This window comes from Molossus molossus, unplaced genomic scaffold (genome assembly GCF_014108415.1).
Source record: "Molossus molossus isolate mMolMol1 unplaced genomic scaffold, mMolMol1.p scaffold_m16_p_6, whole genome shotgun sequence".
NCBI classification, from domain to species: Eukaryota; Metazoa; Chordata; class Mammalia; order Chiroptera; family Molossidae; genus Molossus; species Molossus molossus.
In genome coordinates, this window is record NW_023425399.1 from 83,513,742 (window position 1) to 83,535,002 (window position 21,261).

General features: G+C 35.0%; 1 protein-coding gene across 1 annotated transcript in view; it reads left to right on the top strand.

Annotated features, from left to right (window-relative positions):
- The window catches only part of DSG1 (desmoglein 1), a 38,608-nt gene extending 20,449 nt beyond the window's left edge, over positions 1–18,159 (top strand). The window contains exons 10-15 of the mRNA XM_036245729.1: positions 951–1,090; positions 5,693–5,947; positions 9,521–9,654; positions 9,991–10,060; positions 12,060–12,268; positions 14,818–18,159. Coding sequence (XP_036101622.1) covers positions 951–1,090; positions 5,693–5,947; positions 9,521–9,654; positions 9,991–10,060; positions 12,060–12,268; positions 14,818–15,882 — 1,873 coding nt within the window. The 3' untranslated portion in view covers positions 15,883–18,159. The remainder of the gene's footprint in view (positions 1–950; positions 1,091–5,692; positions 5,948–9,520; positions 9,655–9,990; positions 10,061–12,059; positions 12,269–14,817) is intronic.
- The last annotated feature ends 3,102 nt before the right edge of the window (positions 18,160–21,261 follow it).

The following is a 21,261-nucleotide window of genomic DNA, read 5'->3' on the forward strand; positions in this document are numbered from 1 at the left end:
CATGCTACGTAATTTTTTTAAACTCTGTATAGCCACATATTTCTACTTGATCATAAAAAAAATCTGTGTGTATAGGTGCATATCTGTTTTAAACATATTCTTGTGATCAAGAATAACAATGGGGGAAAGACCTCACATATCAATTTTTAAAGTTCTTTCTCTGTATTCTTCTCACACTATGTGAGAATTTCTGTTATAGCTCTTATCACACTGTACCACTATTGCTGATAAACTCTCTTTTATCCATCAGATGTGCATTCACGGAGGGCAGATCATCCCCACTTCCTACCCCCTTCCCCTGTGTCCTCTCAAAGTTCTGTTCCCTGAGTTTAGCACAACACCTGAGACAATTACTAACAAGTATTTATTTAACAACTGTAAATGAGATAATTAAAGACATCAAAGTGAAAGATGAGGAGAGAAAGAGAATAGAAAACAGGACAGAAGCATAAGGAAAGGACATACATAGTTTGGAATTCAAAAGTCCTGTAAAATTATTGTGTGTGTGGAGAGGAGCAGTGGAAATAGAGAGGGGATGATGGCCAAGCAGATAAAGAAGTAACTTCTTTGGTAAGAGAATAATTTTAAAGTATTAATGAGCTCAGGAAGTCCTAGGATCTGGGTCTTCCAGCATAGTTCTTATGCTACCAAAATCAAATGAAGACGAGACTGCAAGCATCAAAAGATTATTCTGAGATCCAAGTGGGCATAAGAGACATTCCACTAGAAATGACTGCTCAGTAATTCTTTTTTCTTAAAATTACATCTTTGTCTATTTCTGAATGTCCTCAAATAGCTGGGACTGCCCTGAAAAAAAAAAGCGTCTGATAACTGAAAACTTTATTCAGGGGTTATAACTACTGCCTAGAAACATGTTTTATAAGTAAAACCTTGCTGTATCTCCTTTTTAGATAGCTGACCTTGATTTGTACTATATCTTTCAAATGCAGATATGTAATGGGAGATAATCCAACAGATCTGCTCTCGGTTGATTCAAAAACGGGGGTTATTACTTTGAGAAATCAAGTTACCTGGGACCAATATAATATTCTTGGTGGAAAATACCAAGGAACAATTCTATCTATAGATGGTAAGAGATCAATTTAACCTTTTTTCTTCTAGAAAAAGCTTATATGTGTGTGTGTGTGAGTGAGTGTGTGTGTGAGCATGTGTGTGTGTGTGTATGTATTCAGAAATTAAAATTTTAATCATTGTATTTTGATGTAATACTTTTTCCAACTAAAGTTATCATATGGGGTACTATAGAATCAAATCTTTAATGATATGAAAGAAAGTATAATTTAGTGAATAAGACCATTATCATGAGCTCTGGAGTGAGATGAATTGGTATCTTGTACAATCACTTAACTAAATAAGGATTTTTGAGAAGGTATGTAACCCATTTATCACTCAGTTTCTCTCCTACAAAATGGAACAATAACAATATTGATTTAAGGAGTTATTACATGTAAAGCACTTAGACTTTCAATAAATGTTAGTTCATATTCATGTAAATAATTGAACTTTTTAAATTGTATGTATTGGCCTGGCTGGTGTGGCTCAGTGGTTGAGCGTCAACCCAAGTACCAAGAGGTCACCAGTTCAATTCCTGGTCAGGGCATATGCCCAGGTTGTGGGCCCAATCCCTGGTGGGAGGGTGCATGAGGCAGCCAGCCAGCCGATGTTCTCTCTCATTGATGTTTCCATCTTTCTCTCCCTCTCCCTTCCTCTCTCTCTAAAATTAATTTAAAAAAAAAATTAAATTGTATGTACTATAAAATCATTTTCAAATAGGTCAGAAGCCAAACTAACTTAACTTTACATAATCTTTGCAAAGTTGATGTAAAACTTTGTGTAAGCAATTTGGAGATAACATGTTTATATTACATTTCTAAACCAACAAAATTAAATTAGGCTGGTCACTGAAGGAGGAAATTTTCTAGAGACTAATTCTACTAAGCAATACTTGCTGTTTCAGTTGCTTTTTCTCCCTTCCTTTCTCCTCTCTTTTTCTTCTTTCAGTTATCTTAAGAAGGGGTTGGCAATTTCTACTTGCTTTACAGATTTAAAAAATTATAAATAGGATTTCTTTGAAGTCATTCAAACTTTCCGAATTTTTACCAAATTGTTTTTCCCCAATTAGTCAAAATAAATACAAATGGAAATATGATTCCTTTTATAGATAAAGCTTATTTGGATTCAGTTTAAAATGATCTTAAGTAATTGCTAGTTTACTCCATTCTTACATCCAACATCAAGCTTAATAGGCGGCATAAAGGGAAAATTCGAACTTTGCTTACAAAATTTTTAGGCTTATGGCAAACAGAAAGCATGACTTTTCTCATTAAAAATGGGAATAGCGCAGCTGGTGTGGCTCAGTTGGTTGAGCATTGTCCCATGCAACAGGAGGTCATCAGTTTGCCTCCTGGTCAGGGCATATGTCCAGGTTTCAGGCTTGATCCCCAGTAGGAGGAATGCAGGAGGCAGCCATTCCATTGATGTTTCTATCTCTCTCTCTTTCTCCCTCTCTCTTCCTCTCTCTAAATCATTAAAAAGGTTTTTCTTAAAGAGAATATTACATGTAATGATAATGATGAAAATGACAACAAAACTAATAACATTAGAATCAGCATAGCTGAAATGAAAGGGAATGAAATTAGATAAGACTGGATTTAAACATGTCTCAGTTATGTACTACCAGGGATGTCTCGATTCATTAAGTCAGAACCTATGTATTGAATCCTAACCAAATGTCAGCGATTGTGCCAGGTTCTATCTAGGGTTACATCAAGGAACAAAGTCTAACAACAGAGCTCACATGTATGTCATAGAGATAACAATGATAATGTCAAACAAAATCTTCCTTTTTTACCCAGTTTCAATAATCTTAGGAAAATTCTTAAATATAAAAGGCTGAATTGGTTACTTATAGCATTCTCTATAATAATTAAATATTGAAAGCAATATTGATAATAGGTAACTGGATAGAAAATCTATCATCCACTTAATATAAAATTATGTAGCCATCAGAAACTATTTTAATTACTTTTTTAAAATGTGGAAAAATTCTTACAATGCAAAGTAAAAAATATAAAATAGAATGAATCATATAATCTATCAATGTAACTTAAATAGTTTGTAAATTTTAGACATTTATAATTAAGGCCAAAAGATAATACAACAAAATATCAACAGAGGTTGTTCTTGCGTAGTGCTGCTGTGGATCTGTTTTTTGTTTTGTTTCTTTATATAATTTTATACTTTTCAAATTCTATACAAGATCCAAATACTTATAATGTAAAGAAATAATCCAATAGTGTTACTAGTAATATTTAATAATAAGGTGGATTTTAATAATTCAAAAAGTTGTTGAGAAAATTACATTCTATGACACATGTAAAATACCATAGTAGGCACATAAGTATTGTGACTTCTCTTCCCTTGCACTTGGACAAAATATACTTGGCTTTATATTACTTGGGTTTATAGATAAGAGTAGTGAAGTGTGTATATAATTTTAAAAAATAAATCATATTTTTTCATAGAAAGATATGCTACTGTGACTATTGCAGCAAACTTAGCTTCATAAATATGGGTTGCATAATATTTAAAAGATGAAGTGTTTAAAATATTAAAAACAATCTACATGGTTCAAACGCATTTAAGATAGCAGAAAAGGGTCTGGCGAATGGGGGAAATGGGGAAATGTTGGTCAAAAAGTACAAACTTCTAGTTATGAAATAAATAAATTCTGGAGATCTAATGTACAGCATTGTCATTATAGATAACAATATTGTGCTGTATACTTGAAAGAGTAGATCTTAAATTTTCTCACCACAAAAAAGAAATGGAAACTATGTGATATGAAAGAAATGTTAGTTAATGCTGTGAAGGTAATCATATTGTAATACATAAGTATATAAAGTCAACACATTGTACACTTTAAATTTACACAATATTACATGTCAATTATAGTATCTCTATAAAATGGGGGGAATAGATAGAAAAAAAGTTAACATGGAATTTTAAAAATTGCTTCAGTGATAACCACATGTAAATATTTGCAAGTAGGCTATAGAAAAGGATAATGTTCTATCAACATCTTTCCTACACTGTAGAAGAATTATTATGACCACTAAAGTCTAGCCTAATAGCACATGTCGGTGAAGCAACTTTCTTACATGGTAGATGCTAACCTTTGGAAATTTTATTCTCTGAAGGAGAAAAAAAAATTACACCTGGAAATTTCAGTAATGTGGTTTTTCTGTAGTGAGCAATTGTTAATTATGAATTTTCATATTCAAATCCTACAGAAAATAAATAATGTAGATGTGATGAATAAGCCTATTTTAAAGTAACTTAGAGAGAATTGAGCAACTTCATACCTACAAAATGCCAATACAAGTAGATTCCATTCACTTAAATAGATGTGAAAATTGACTGATTTTTAAAAATCAAATGTAAATGACCACAGCAATGTGTTTTTGATGTTGATCTGAGCAACTTTTCTCATTTAAAAATATCATTTTTGTCACCTCTCACATATACTAATTTTTGTTATATTGTTATAGAATATATGACTATTTTGATAGTTTTTAATGGAACAATTTTATTGCAAGATAAGGACACGAATATAGATTCAAATGTATTTTTCATTCAACTTTATTGAGGTATAATTTACATATAATAAATACAACCTTTTTAAGTGTACAGCTTGATGAGTTTTGATAGATGTGTACATCCATATACAACTGCCACAAATGAAATCTAGAACACATTCATCACCACAAAGAGTTCCCTTGCTCCATTTTGCAATCAAGGCTACAACTCTATTTTAGTACCAGGCACCTGCTAATCTAAATATAGATGTATTCTGAGGCACTACCTTTTGTATCAAATGCACCCAAAAATCACTCTACTGTTTTGAAATACTAGTTGGTTGGTTGGTTGGTTGGTTGGTTGGTTGGTTGGTTGGTAGGTTAATTGGATAAATAAACAGCAAGTGTGGAGCAATAAGTTAGAACAAATAACAAATTCCCAACCCCTGTATTTAGTCAAGGAACACAGTAACTTACTGAAACTTTGAAGGACAAGAAGAAAGCAAATTTGGAATATCTGCTTGTGAAACAAAGCTGTTTTACCTTCTTTATGGAAATGGAAAATTTTCCCCCACCTCCAACAGTGCCAGTGCCCTTTCCTATGAGTTTTTGGTTGTGAGTTTGGGAATATGCTGTTTTATCACTAGGAAATTTTTGTAGAAATGATTTAAAACCTGCTCAAAATCTGTTCATTTTGTCAGCTCATAAAAGGAAAAGAACAAACATAATTGAAGAAGATAGACAATAAAACAACAACCAAAAAAATTTAGCTCTCATGTAAGAAATATGAAAAAAATATAGTCTAGGAATGCTTCTATTGTGGCTTATAACACACCACTGGCCAATAACATACATAATGAGGTGTTTACTGTTTATGCTTCTCTGCACATGAGACAGTTTTTTGGGGGCAGTAACTGTCATGATGGCTTGATTTAAAAAAATGAGTCATAAATAAGGGATGACTTGGGAAGTTACTGAATGAATGGGAATAAAGACACTGAAATAAATATTGATGCAAACAAAAGAGTTTTGTATTGTCCAACAGTTATTACACTAAATTTATAAAATATTTTCCATTTTGAACCTTGTTACAGATAATCTTCAAAGAACTTGTACTGGTACAATTGTTATTGATCTTGAAGGTGACGGCTGGAAAATTCCTGGCACTACTCCAACATATGAAGTTATTTCTTCTACAGATGTATATGTTTCTAATCAGGTTACTGTCAACAAAGAAAATGTTGGTGGAGGAGAGAGTGGCTATTTAGAGGTGCCCATGTTCCCAGATAATGTACATTTTGGTCCTGCTGGCATTGGGCTACTCATCATGGGATTCTTGGTCCTAGGATGTAAGTACTTTAACAGTCTAATCTTTGTGTGCCCCCCCCCCAAAAAAAACCTGTGAAACGTTTTCTAATCTTTTGATAAAATATACTTTATAAACTCTTATTTTGTGTAATTATCAAGATATTTCTACAGTTGGTGCTGGATCTATAAGATTTTAAAAATCTAATTGCTTGGCATTGAAGGATTAAAAACTTTTTTGCACCCTGGAGGGTTTGGCTCAGCAGTTAGAGCATTGGCCTGTGGACCAGAGAGTCCTGGGTTCAGTTCCCACTATAGGCACATACCTCAGTTGCAGTTCATCCCCAGCCCTGCTTGGGGTCATGTGTGTGGCAACCAGTCAATGTGTCTCTTTCACATCGATGTTTCTCTCTCTCTCTCTTCCTCCCTCGCTCCCTCCTGCACTATCTTAAGATAAATGCAAAAATGTCCTTGGGTGAGGGAAAAAAAAACAAAAACTTTTTTGCATTCAGTCTCAATATGATGGGAAATCTCATAATAGGCAGGTCAAATTACTATTTGAGTGAAGAAGTCAATGAGAAACAATTGACTGAAATAGTCAGAAAAGCCTACATAGAGAAAGTAAAGTCTGAGTTGGGTTTTAACAAAACTGGCCTTATGACCAAAACAAAAAAGGGGAACACAATACAAGGAGAAAAATAATCTATGTGCAAACCCGCCAAAGAATAGGAGTGCTCATTACTGAAATGAAGGATTCCAATAAGGAAGACATAAAGGATGTATAAGACTGCATGGTGACAGTTGAGACTACAAAGACAGTCAGGGGCCAGCCCCTGAAGGGATTTCATGCTATGCTAAAACTTAATGAAAGGGAGAGTCAAATAGGCATAGGGTTAAACTTCAGCTTCTAAATGTAATTGTTTCAGTCTTTCAAAGATTTGCTGAGCCTCGTTTTTACCATCTGTTACTACATAACATTGCTTTGATGATGAAAAAGAAGTACCACACATGGAAACATTTAGAGATTGACCACATTTATGGTCACTAAGGCAAACTTAGTCATGTATCTAGCCATGAGACTATAATATCCAATGGATTCTAGGTGATCTTCAACATTGCCTTGGGTGATGATAGAAATTAGAGTGGATCTGAGCTAGATCCTACAGTCTCTGAGGAATGAGAAAGGGAGCTCTGAAGTCATTAGGTTCATATCTGCACATTACTATTAAATTAATGTAAACATTGTCATTTTTCAAGTATGGAATCATAAAATATTAGTGTCAGAAGATACCTCAGGCATTATTTAATTAGAACACATACACATAAAATATGAAATTAGAGCACTCTTATGAAATATTTTTCTACCTTTATTTCTCTTAATACAATCACAGCTATAAAATAGATAGTTCACACTAAAATTATTAGTAAACTGGATTCTTTTTTATTTTAAATAACTTCCACCCCTTTGAATTTTTTTATCAAAATTAAATTAATCTAAACCGCAAAGACTTTGGACACACTGACCGCACAACTTAAAAGTTGAAAATAAATCTCAAAAACAAGAAATGTCTATGTTTAGTAATAGGATTTCATTCTTACTAGCTCATAAGAATTGAAATAATGACTGTGAAGAGTTCTATGAAAGTAGAAACAAGGTTAAAAAAAAAAAAAGAAAACATTCTGGTCAAATGAACCAACACAAGAAAAATACTAGTAAATTTGTAGAATGAACATAAAATATATATGAGAAGAGATAATGACCTAATTTCCTGTTTTTTTCTTATTGATTTTTAGAGAGATGGGAAGGGAGAGGAAGAGAGAGAGAGAAACATCAATCTGAGATCAAAACATCAGTCAGATGCCCCCTACTGGGAATCAAGCCAGCAACCCAGCCATGCTAGCAACCTTTCAGTGCACAGGATGACACCCAAACAACTGAGCCACATCGGCCAGGGTTCCAAATTCTCATTTTTTAACATATTATCAACCAACATTTTAAAACTTTTTAATTAAATATTTTTCAATGTAACCTTATTTATCCAGGTGCTTTTTTTCTCTACTGCAAAAAATATATAACTTTAACTTTGAGTTTGCTCTTTATAATGGTGCCTACCTTTGGGCACTGTAGTTAATAAAAGATTTATAAATTATATATATGGGCTTTAGAGTCAAATACCTCTAGATTCAAAGCTATCTCTAAGCCTGGCATATTTTCAAAGAAGCAAAATACCTGGAATTTTTTTTTTTCTTCTTCCCTCTCTCTCTCTCTCTTTTTTAGGAATAAAATATGTGCATTATTTGTTACACTGAAAAAAATGACCACTAATAATCATGACTTCTGGCTTATCTCTAATGAGTTAAAAGCATTAACAATAATTAGCATACTACAAATATAGTTTCTTAAACACCATAGATAAATTATTTTACATACATATTTTAAACATATTATGTACTTGTGTCACAGAACATTTTTAAACACCAAAAACTTACAAAATAGTTACAACTGGAAATAATACTGGCAAAGTGCCCTCTGTTTTTATCCTGGAGACACACCATAGACATCTCAGGTTAAGAAAACTTTGAAAAATGTTTTGTACATAAGGATGTTTTGGGGCAGTGAAGAGAATAACAGTTTTCCCTGGGGCTTAAGAGTCAACAGTTTAGTCATTGAATATAAATTTAGAAGGTGGTAGCCCCTGGGAGTCAGAGTCTGAGGCAGGAAATCCAGCACAGGAGGGTTCTAGTTTCTTCACTCCCTTCACAGAGCTCAGCCCAGGTTCCCCTAGTGAAAGAGCTGCTGCGATCACTTCTGTTTCAGAAGGGTAATCAGGTGATAGTGTGTGATGTTTTCATCCTATCAACTGCAATAAATGATCATTTGTGAGATGTTTTTCCAATTTAAAACACAAATATCTGTATCCCAAGAGACAAATCAGCGGGCACTGTTGGGAGTCTGCGGGTAAAGTCTGCCCCTCACCAGTCTGTGGGCTCTGTAAGCAGGAAGCATGGAGGGTGTCGAACAGCTGGAGTTCAGCTGTCAGTGTGGCACCACAGAACTGATTCATTATAATTATAGCTGTACTCTCTTTCTTGGCAATATAATATCACTGGAGGCTTTTCACTAACAACTGACTCCTGTAAATGCATTTGGGGCACAACATATTGTCCTCCAGGTGCAGGGGAGGAAAGTCTCAGGGAGGCAGTAAGAAGAGTGCAGACTCCCCCCTGTCTGTCAGGAACCCAGGCTTGCTCAGCAGCTCCCCCTCTCTTATTACTATCCTTAATACATTCCTCCCCACCTACCTTGTTTTCTTCTTTCCTCTTTCTCTCCTTGACTATTTTCTTGTGTAATGACAGGCATCTGTCTTAACAGTATGATACTATTTGTCATCTGAATCCAATATAACAAATTAAAATAGATTGTAATCTAGTATACTGAAGCTCACATGGATTTTCGTATCTCGCCATTATTCTGTTTATTTTCTGAAATCTTCATAATAATTTTTGGGATCAAATGGGGTTATATTAGGGATTCAAAGGTATTCACAAAAAGCAAATTGTTCTGTTTTAATATGGCCCTGCTGCTAATTTCAATATTCCTATCTTTTCACCGTCAGTGGTCCCGTTTTTAATGATCTGTTGTGATTGCGGAGGTGCCCCTGGTGGTGGAGCTGGCTTTGAGCCTGTTCCTGAATGTTCAGATGGAGCAATTCATTCGTGGGCAGTAGAAGGACCAGGGCCTGAGTGCCAGGTAAGTGCCAATCTGTAAGAAATGACCTATGGTAGTCACATAAACTCAGTCTTATGCACATGAAAGAGGATGTTGGTGATCACTCACAGTCTATGCTATTCTTTGTTCTGGGCTAGTCAATGGGGAAAATGAAGAGAAATCAGAGGTACATCAGAATTAGATGGAAGTAACTTGGGGAAGCTTTCTGAATGAGGTTCCTGTTTTAAGTGGATTTCAAAAGTTTCCTAAGTAGTTTTCTTTCAGAAAATCTGAGGTAATTTGAGAACTAACCCAATATAAAACTATAGATAGAAAAGACTCATTACAAATGGGAAAATGTTGTTTCTTGTCTTTTAGGGTCTGACCACCATCCCTATACCACAAATACCAACAGGTGCAAATATAATTGAATGTATTGACACTTCAGGTATGTTTTTTTTATTTTAACAACTCAAATGATTCAGAAGGAATTTGTTCTCTCTTTACATACTTCACTGTTTCTCAATTATTTTATTTGCCTTCAAAATTGTTTTTATTATTTATTTTTAAATGACTGATTTATAAATTAAATGACAAGGGAAAACCTAGAGTAATTATTATTCTTATATGTTGAATTTATTTTAATTTTCCTTAATCATCAGAGAGTACTTAGGTAATGGCCTGATTAGGATATCTATAAATAGGAAAGAATAACTGAATTGTAACCACAAGTCTATTTTGGTTGCTTTTTTTGTCCAATAAAGAAAATCTTACCCAAAAAATACTAATTAGAATTAAAGTACAACATAATTAAAATAGATCTGTGCTTTATTGAGACTAGAATCTACCTCCACAATTTATGAATGCTTCAAAATCATTTTGACTTCAGCTATCATAACAAAATTAAAAACTGTATCCATTCTCAGCATGAGCATCAATATTGACCTGAAAAGATTTGTCCAGTTTCTCAGATTTGAAAGTAAGTGGATGAAACACTAACAAAATCTTTGAAAGTCTCATCTGAGGTCGTGTGCATATGGTAGACCTTCTCCTAGCACATGGGTAAGACTATCAGTGCAACTTACCTCACGACAGAGGTAGGTCTAGAGCCGTTCACAGGCAGAAACCAGGGGACAATTAGAATTTCACAGTAAGTGAATAACTACCACTCTTAATATTTAAAAACTTCTCATACCTTTGAAGAGTTGTACCATCTTTTTTTTTTTTCAAGGTAAGTAAATATTGATTCTCTTATTTTTCTCTCAGTCTTCTTCAAAGTTGTAATCATGACTTTTCTTCTTTGAACTCTTTAAAATGTGAGAGGCACAGGAATATTTATAACTTGTAGCACTGGACCTTATTCAAAAGACTGGACATGCTAGTGTTTAAAATTATTTCTCCTCCTGATGTATCCAATTTTTTTAATGACACCAACATCCCCCAACCTCAAAAGTAGAAACTCATTCTCTTCTATCTTTTTGTTCATTGATATCTAATCAGTTCTCAAGACTTGTCAATCATCAGGTTATTTATACCTTTATGCTCTCATTAAGTCTCCATATCTTTACACAAACCTTGAACAAAGCACAATGAGAGGCACCATAGTGACAGAAGTATGGAAAACAAACTGTTCCTAAAATCAAAATTTTTAAAATATTAAGGCATGGGACACTATCCCATGTCAACAGTTCCCCTGTCCACGGCACTACCATAGTCCAAGTCATTGTTTATCTCACTTGCTTAGAATGTTCTAAGAGACTTCTATTTACGCCTCACATCCAAGTGCAAATTCAAAACTCCCATGCACACCTTTCCCCCTCAGCCATGCTTCTTCTCTGAAAGCCATGATTCCTGGGCCTTCTAGAGGTCCTGTGCTCCTAGTACATCGGGGTGTTCTTGTGCTATTTATCTTTTAGAATTTAGGTTATTTCCCCCCAATTTCAGTTAATTTAAAATCAAAATCTCATAGTAAGTATATATGGTGCCAGTTGGGTAATGGAAATATCAGGGGGAACACTATAAAGTATATGATCTTCTAATCAATATGTTGTACAGCTGAAACTAATACAAAATAATATTAAATGTAAACTGTAATTAAAAATTATTTTAGAAATTAAAAATTAAATAAAAAATAAATAAAATAGAATAAAAAATCTCTGAAGCACAGGTTTTTGTAATCACTATGCAGCCCCTCACTTCTAGCTCAACATATATTTACCAACAAATAAGTAACAACAATAATTACCAAGTTAACAAATTAATTGATAATATTATTTTGAACTCAATATCATATTTATAGTTCCTGTATTTAGGTATTACCTTCATTTTTTTTTTAATTTGTTCACCAATGCACACTTAAATGAAGAAACCATATATTAGAGTAAGTTACTGATATTTGATCTACACTACACCAGATAAAGTAAATTTAATTTGATCTTTACTTCCAGGGGTTTACACAAATGAGTATGGTGGCAGAGAAATGCAAGATATGGGAGGAGAAGAAAGAATGACAGGATTTGAACTAGCCGATGGAGTTAAAACATCAGGAGGACCTGAGATATGTCAAGAATATTCTGGAACATTAAGAAGAAATTCTATGAGGGAATGTCGAGAAGGAGGTCTGAATATGGGCTTCATGGAAAGTTACTTCTGTCAGGTAAGGGCGCTAGCCCCATGCCGTCCTCTCCATCCTGTACCCACTGCTATACTCCAGGCTCCCACTATTTCCAATGGGGCTTTGGCAGGCATCTCCTTGCTAGGTCTCCAGATCTAGCCTCTTTTTTTTTTTTTAATCTTTATTAAAAAGTATTAGTTGAAAGTATTAGAGATGTCCCCACTTTTTTCCCCAATTGACCCCCTCCTCCTCTCTCCCTCCTACCTCCTTACACCACACTATTGTCTGTGTCCATGGATTATGCAAAGAACATATCAGTTCTTTGGTTTATCTCTTCCCACTCCTCTTCCCTCCTTCCCTCTGAGGTTCTTCTGTCTGTTCCATGTTTCCATGTCTCTGGATTTATTTTGTTTGTCAGTTTATCTTGTCCATTAGATTCCACATATAAGTGACATCATGTGATACTTGTCTTTCTCCGACTGTCTTATTTTGCTTAGTATAATAATAATCTCCTAGCCAGGTTCCCATCTTCTAGTCTCTATGCTTGACGATCCATAGTACTGCTAAATAATAGAGCTAAAATTCTGACCTAGGCCTGTTACTCCCCCACTTAAAAACAGCAATGGCTTCCAGCTGTGTTTTGTCTATGGCATGAAGTCCAAATTCCTTAATGTGGCAAATAAGCGTATTCACAGATTGACCCCTGCCCTCACTCACATCTCCAGTTACTCCTTACTGCCAATCCCACTTGTCAAATACCTCTGCCTTATTCACATAGGCCTATTGCCCTCCATGTCTTTGTTTATGCTGTGCCTGTATTGGAATACTTTTATCTGATCATCTCTTTCACAAACCCTTGCCCATCTTTCAAGACCCAATTCAAATATCACTATCTCTGAAGTTGTTATGGTTATCACTTCACCCAAAACAAGATTGGTCTTTCCTTATCTATATTTCTGTAGTACAGATTCTCCTTGGGTTAAGCCTGTCATAAATTGAAAATGCATTTAATACACCTAACCTACCAAACATCTTAGCTTTGCCTAGCTGGTTTCCACTGAATGCACATCACTTTTGTACCACCGTAAGCCAAAAAAATAAAGTCGAACCATTGTAAGTCAGGAATGATCTGTACTTTGTCTACACATTTTATAGAACATAACCATTGCTAAAATCAGTTTGTTTATATGTCTACCATACTTTTTTGGTGCCTCAACTGCATGCTCTCCATATTATGTTGCCAATGTCCAGCTCTGTTCCAGGCACATAATAAACACTCAATAAGAGTGGGTTCCAAAGTCATAGTACGATTCCAGAACATTCTAAGAACCATTAAGAATTAATTTTGCCATCCCCGGGTAGAGACAGAATTGCCTGGGTTACATGTCATGTGATATTTAAGCTTTAAGGAATCTTCTGTCCCTAATACACTTACGTTATTCTGCAGCCTGGCTTAAAATGCCTTTAAGAACTCTCCTAATGGTTTAGATGGTGGCTGATATTTTGAAATAAGATACTAGTAACAGCCTTTCGAATAGCAGTAGATAATAACAAGAGACCTGTTGCTAAAATCCATAGAAATACTTCCTATCCAAGTTTCTACAAATGAATATTATTTCCATGAAAATTACAGTTCTGCCTCAAAACTTTTGGACCTTCTGCTCCTTCTGCCCAGAACATTCTCTTTTATTTGCCATCACTTAATTCAAATCTCTGATCAAACATCACTTTTTGAGATGCCATCCTTGACGACTCTATCTGAAAGAGCAATCTCCACCACTTTCTATTGTCTCATCCTACTATATTTATAAGCCTTATGAGAGAATTTTATTCTATTTTATTCATTACTTCATTGCCAAGTTCCTAATAGAATATCTGGAAAATAGTAAGGCCCCCAAAATATTTGCAAATAAAATGGCACAATTAGTTGGTTTGCTAACAAAGGCACTTCTGATACTTAACCTGAAAGTTTGCAAGCCATTATTATGAACTATGCAGGTGAATAAAAGTGCATATATCTGTGTGCTTTCACTTTTTGAATTTCAAAAATTGTCTTTGGTCACCTTAATCTAAAAGTGGCATAGACCCAGGGTTAAATTTTTCTGTTGTTTTGCTAAAAAAGGCACATTGGAATAAATTTCACAGATCCACCATAATTACTCCATTTGAAGGACGGAAAGCACAATCCTGAATGACCTCAAATCAGCTATAAACTACCTTCTTCAAATAAGCCAAAAAAATACACAATTTGGTGTACTTCAAATTCAGCATTTTTAAGTGCCCTCTTCTAACTTAGCTACAAAGCAATTCATGCAATATTTTGTGTGCTTTTGTGTTCAAAGTGCACTATTATAAAGTCCATCTAATACATTTCTAAATCAAAATTTATTATTGGAATTACGGTTAAAATAATTTCTAAGCAAATTCCTTCATGCAGTTATATGATTTTTAGAGCATCTCTAGTAGATGTTAGTTTTGATTTTTCATATTCTTCTTTGGTAATGCCCTTTAAGAAAAAATAAAGATAAAGACTTCTATTATTGTTAAATATGTATTTATGATTTAATTTTCTCTTTCCTCTACAAATCTAGAAAGCATACGCATATGCAGATGAAGATGAAGGACGCCCATCCAATGACTGTTTGCTCATATATGATATTGAAGGTGTAGGTTCCCCTGCCGGCTCTGTGGGTTGTTGTAGCTTCATTGGAGAAGACTTTGATGACAGCTTCTTGGATACACTGGGGCCTAAATTTAAGAAGTTGGCAGATATCAGCCTGGGAAAAAGTGTTGAACCATATCCAGACTTTGATGTTTCTTGGCCACCTGAGAGCACGGAACCAGTATACCCTCAGCAGGGAACAGAGCCCATTGCTAGTGGACACCCACCCATCTCCCCACGCTACGGCACTACCACAGTCATTTCTGAGAGTGCCTACCCCTCAGGACCGGGTATACAGCATCCTATGGTTATTCCTGATCCTCTGGGCTATGGTAATGTCACTGTGACCGAGTCTTACACCACCTCTGGCACTCTGAAGCCCTCTGTCCACGTTCATGATAACCGACATGCCTCAAACGTGGTAGTGACAGAGAGGGTGGTCGGCCCAATCTCTGGTGCCGATTTGCATGGAATGTTAGAGATGCCTGACTTAGGAGATGGGTCAAACGTGATAGTAACAGAAAGGGTAATAGCACCTAGTTCAAATCTACCCACCACTTTGACCATCCATGATCCTAGAGAGTCTTCCAATGTGGTGGTGACAGAAAGAGTAATCCGACCAACTTCTGGCATGATGGGCAGTTTGAGTATACACCCCGAGTTATCAAATGCCCACAATGTAATCGTGACAGAGAGGGTTGTTTCTGGCTCTGGCGTAACTGGATTTAGTGGCCCAGCTGGGATCATTGGAGGCAGTGGCACAGTCAGCAGTGGCCTGGTTAGCAGTGAAGCTGGAATAAGTGGTGGTGGCATTGGGATGAGTGGTCTGGGAGGAGGCGGGGGCCTAAGTAGCAGCATGGGGGGGACAGCCGCCATTAGCCATATGAGGAGCTCTTCTTCTGACCATCACTTTAGCCAGAACCTTGGGTCCGCCTCCCCTAGCACAGCCCGAAGTCGAATCACCAAGTACAGTACAGTGCAATATACTAAGTAGCCAGGATTCCAGCACACTTTTTCTCAGTAATTGTGACTTAGCTTCAATTCCCACCACCAAAAAGCTAACAACTAGGTACTAAGGTTATTGCAGAGCAAGATGAGAAACCACAGTGAGAAAAATAGATGGAAACCGAGCTGTCGGGTAAAAGCTCTCCTTAGCATTGGTAAACTTTTTTCTTATATTAATACCAGTGGAATCATGATCATGAACTAAATCTTGAGACAGGGTTTCCTTCATTTCTATGTGGCCTGTAGTGCATCTCCAGCATGTGGAAGAAATAAAACGTGGTCATGTAAAAGCACTGGCCTTAAGATGGCAATTAGCATAATTCTCTTGCTCTTATTTGATTTGCCATGTATCTCTTGCAATATTTAAAAAGAACTAAACATTCAATGTGTTCATGTATGTGGGAAGAATTTGAAATTTGTGTCAAATGCCCTGTCAGTTTCACAGATAATATAAATAAAAATCCAACCACATATTCAGACCATGGTTAACCATTAAAGAAAAAAGAATCTTGTTACATAGCCAAGTCCACAAACCACGAAGCATTCCTACCTTAATAACTGCACTAGGTGAAATAAATCTCAAATTAGGAAACGCTTCCTGGGAGGGAAATTCCATAAGAGTGGCAACAAGGTGAGATCCATTTGGGATAACTGACCATGTCTGAACTTGAATCTTGAGATGGGGCTTCAGCTAAAATTCTTAGGGAGTCAAGACTTTTCTGCTTCTAGTTTGCATTTAGTGTAGACGCAATATTAATTACTATCGCCTACTGGTGAGGTTGCAGGATATCACACTCATTTTTCTCTTTACTGCTGTGATTCTGACTTAATAAAGGAAAACCTGCCAAGTATACTTCTCAGATTTAAGCAAATAACAACTGACATGGTTGTCCTCACTAGTGGTAGTCTACCTTGCAAGGAAGCAGACAGGAATTGCATTGTATTTTCAGATTGTGTTTTTAGTAACTATTATTCATTTATATAAAGCTCTTTATTGTACATCTCCTAAGTTAAAATGCTTTACTTAAGCTGAGCTGTATGGTTACGCTTTGGGGGAATTTTTAAAAGGGGATCTAAAAAAAAAGTTTTTAGAACATGTAACATGTTTAATGGGGAAAGTTAGAATTGTTCAGTAAAGTAATACTGTACTATTAGTTTGAATTGAGTTTAATACTTTCTAAACAACCCTCTGCTGCTATTTTGAAGGGCTCAACTAGAAACTTTTAACAGAGTTGATGATATTGTGTTAACACAAATGAAATTGTACTAGACAACCCCTTTTCTTTATTCTATCTCACTCCCAACTGAATTTTTGCACTAGCATAAATTTTACATTCCTGATTTGATTTGTCAATACACTCTTGTTTTATACATGGTCCAACTTATAGATTCCAAATTAAATCTTATGATATATGTTTCTAGCTTCAAATTTTAATAATGTATATTTCTGTAAGTTTGCTATATAGTATTACCTGGTTAAAAAAAAAAAATCTGTAAATAGAATCAAAGCATTGTTAGACAGAGGTAAATTTACCACTGCATGGTAAAGGAATTTTTTTCTCTTTTCTAAAATCAGTGTTAATGTGGGTTCACTAAAGTAAAACTGGATATGACAATATATTTTAAGGGTTATTACCTCCAATTACTCAAATTTCCTAGGGCATTACGGATTAAAAAATTAGTTATTCCATTTCCAACACTTGCCAAAGGGGGCTGGGGAATGAGTTATTTTACGTAGAGCTGTCTAGCTCTATGTTAATAGCAGATGATGTCAATATTTTCAGAGCCACAGTATGCATCATATTTAAACTCTGTAGACTATGTGAAATTGTGATGTTCTGTAGCATGCCAAAATGCAGAGGTGTAAATAAAGTCATTCACAGGGAGTCTTTCTATTATTTCTTTCTCTTAGTTGGGGGCTCCATTAATGATGGGTACTTTTTTCCAGAAATAAAGCCAAAGGGTATTTATTCAAATATATTTGAGTATATTTAGGTGCAGGAGTTTGAAGAACTAAAAATAATTATTAGTTAATTAATTAAAGGAAGTGATATCTGATGACAAGTAGCTTACTTGTCACTTGGATATGACATATTATCAAAAGTGTTTACTTGAGACTCCTGATAGTGTCCAGATATGTTTTTTAGGTTGTCTAAAAAATGCCAGAATGACCATCTTTAATAACTGTTGATATTAAGATCCATTGGTTACATAAAACCATGGGAAATTCAAGAAAAAAATAGTAATATTATTCATCAATTTTTCCAGGAAAATACTTTCCACTTAAATTGTTTTTTGTTTTTGTTTTTAAATTACACATTTATATTATAACATTTTATTCCTGAATTTTAAAATTACCTTTTAAGATATCAGCTAGTCTAACAGTCATTTGAAGGCATGTTGTTTTTCAATGAACAGCCTTTTGGCAAGAATTCAATTCTTCCCTTTAGATGCTTTACTTTAATTCATAGACCTTAGGTTGTTCCATACACCTAGGAAAAGAAATAGATATTGTTTTATAAGGGAATAGTTATTCAAATCCAAATTGAAAGCTGAATCTCGGATCAACTTGTCTTAACAAAAGAGAAGAAATAATGACTTAAATATTATGTATATGGTTCGAAACTGTTTAATGTCTATAAAGCATTTGACTTCTAAAGAGGTAGCTGTTGGGGGCAAAAATTAGTGCATTATAGATATTTATGTTATCATTTAATATCAACCAAAATACCATCTAGAGCTAATTTTTACCCTGTATTTAAGATATATCTGCTGCATGTTATTAACCTCTGTTTATGTTGCTTGATCTAACTGTATTTGCACTGAAATTTTTACAGGAAAAAAGTAAATGTAAAAAGTATTTAGGGTTTTGTATAGGTATTCATCTGAACATCTGTTCTATATTCATGTATAAAGTCATAATCTTCATTCAATGTAATGATTTGACAGAATTTTAATTATATAGCTTCAAAAATTACATATTCACTCTGACTCAAAGTTTTTAATTATCTAAACAATTATTTTCTAAATTGATATCAACATTGAATGTCAGCCAGGCTATAACATATATGACACCCCTTTGACTTTAGTAGGATATTAAAGGTGTTATGATCATTAGCTAAAATGACTGTGGCTATTTGGGTAAGACATTTGAAATAAAAAACAAACTTTAAAAGTATTACCACATCTTTTTATGTCTATTCCATAAGTTTCAACCTTTTTTGGAATTTTTAGCATTTCTAAGACCTACTTCACACTGCACTGAAATACACCCGTCTATATAGATTTAGCACCCATGAAATAGAAGCTGTCTACCAGCTCTAGATTATTCAATTTACGTTAATACAAAAGTATAAATGAATCAGGCTGCTATGTATTAAATAATTTTAAAACAATAACCTATTGTTTGCCTACAGTCCTTCTTTTTAGTTATATTAAAATTACTAAATACTTTATCATCAAGCTGTACTCAGTCTGACTTATTTTTCTTTTGCTATTTTACAAGTATTTTAAAATGCTAATAGTCATCTTTGGTAATGCTTAAAACAAGATACATTCCTTCAAGTTTCAACATAAAAGTTTGTGAACTATTTGAGTACTAGTTCCTTACTTGGTCATCTGTTGGCTCTTTTAAGTTGGTTTGTAATTCCAAAGAGTTATGTTTACAACAATAAAATGATTAATACTGTTTTTATTATCTTTTCTGAATTGTAAGTGGGGCTGGGTAATAATTAGAGGAATAGTTAGAGGTGATCAACTCTAGTTCTTATTTTCAGCCTGTATAAGGTAAGAATTTTGTTTTAATTTTCACGAAGTTAAAATTTATTTTCATTTTCTATTTCCTTTTTTTAGTTCATAGGTACTGAGGAGCCCACTGTCCAGAGTGCTGCTTAGTAATGTCAGGGCACAGCCTTGAGCAGCCCCGCACAAAGAAGTAAACAATGAATGGCTTGTGTTTATAACTTGTATTGGATACTTTAAGCACCTTTATGCTTTTATCTTTCTCTCTTTGCTACTCTAACTTTTTATTTTTGTTTACACTAGCATTTTATTTATTTTAGAATGGCTTTTCTTTTTATTTGCTTTTAAAATCATACACATTCATCTTTATTGAGGTGCATCTCCCCTTGGTTCTCCAATGCCACTTTTCAAACTATTATCATCTTCAGCTTGCACAAAACCTTACCCTTTTCAGATACATGTGGTCTGCTTGTATCCTCCTTCCTCTAGTCTCTGTGTGCCATTTACTGACCTTTTTCTTAATAATGTCCCGCTTTTACCGAAAGCTCAGATTCTGGCCCACAGTCTTCTGGGACTTCTCCAGTTTTTGAGGGTGTTCATAGTAACTTAAGTGACTACGTAGGTGAGGCACTGAACACTTCAGATTCTTAGTTCCCAGACCCCCACTTTCTCCTCTCCACCTCAAGCAGCCTCTTCCTTCTCATAACCCAGCATGGCAGCACCTTGAATGCCTCAGTTTTACTTCCTTCTTATCTTTCCAACTCACTTGCTTAAGTAATTAAGGAATTGTTACAATTCCTCTCCTTCATCAAAACTTTTTTTTTTCTACTACCACTTTCTCACTGTCTGTTAGCTTCATTCCCTCCTTATCTAATCAAGCTTTAAGAGTCCAACTCTAGTCACCTCTTGGTGAATGCCTTGACCTCCTTGTTCTGCTGCCCCACTTACATATCCCAAATCTTTCACCCTCCATCTCTGTCTGCACACAAACAGATAAACATAATTCAAGTGAGTTGACTTTTTCATTTTAAATATGTGATCTCAATCACAAAGTAATGTCTACTGCTTCTTTATAATCCTGATTCTTTGATAAACTTTCCATCTCATTAGACTAGATTACTATTCCACACCTTCTTTGTCCTCAAACCTCCCACACTCCTCTTCCTCTTCATTCTTAGTTGGTGATCTAATCCCATTGTTTACTGAGAAAACAAGTCATCAATCTCGAATCCACTCATCTTCCTCTGACAAACCCATGCTTCCACCTGCAGGTGCACCCATCCCTTCCCCCACCCCCACCACCCTGCCCCCTGCTATGCCTATTACAATGGAGTTAGTGTCCTACTCATGTAAAAAGACAATCCTCATTTGTGCTCAATGACTTTGCTCCTTCTTTAATAGTCTCTTTCTTATTTTCTCTCTCTCTCTATCTTTCTCTCCTGAAGCATTTCCATCAGTATCCCTCCTTATACCAACTACCTCACTTTTTATTTATTTTTTTTCAACTTCTTAAGACTCATGTACACATGCTTCCTTTCCTTTCTCATGTTTCATCAGACTTCGACCCTCACCCATCAGTCCATCAGAATGGCCTTGTCAAGTTTGTCTAAGATCTACACATTGCCAA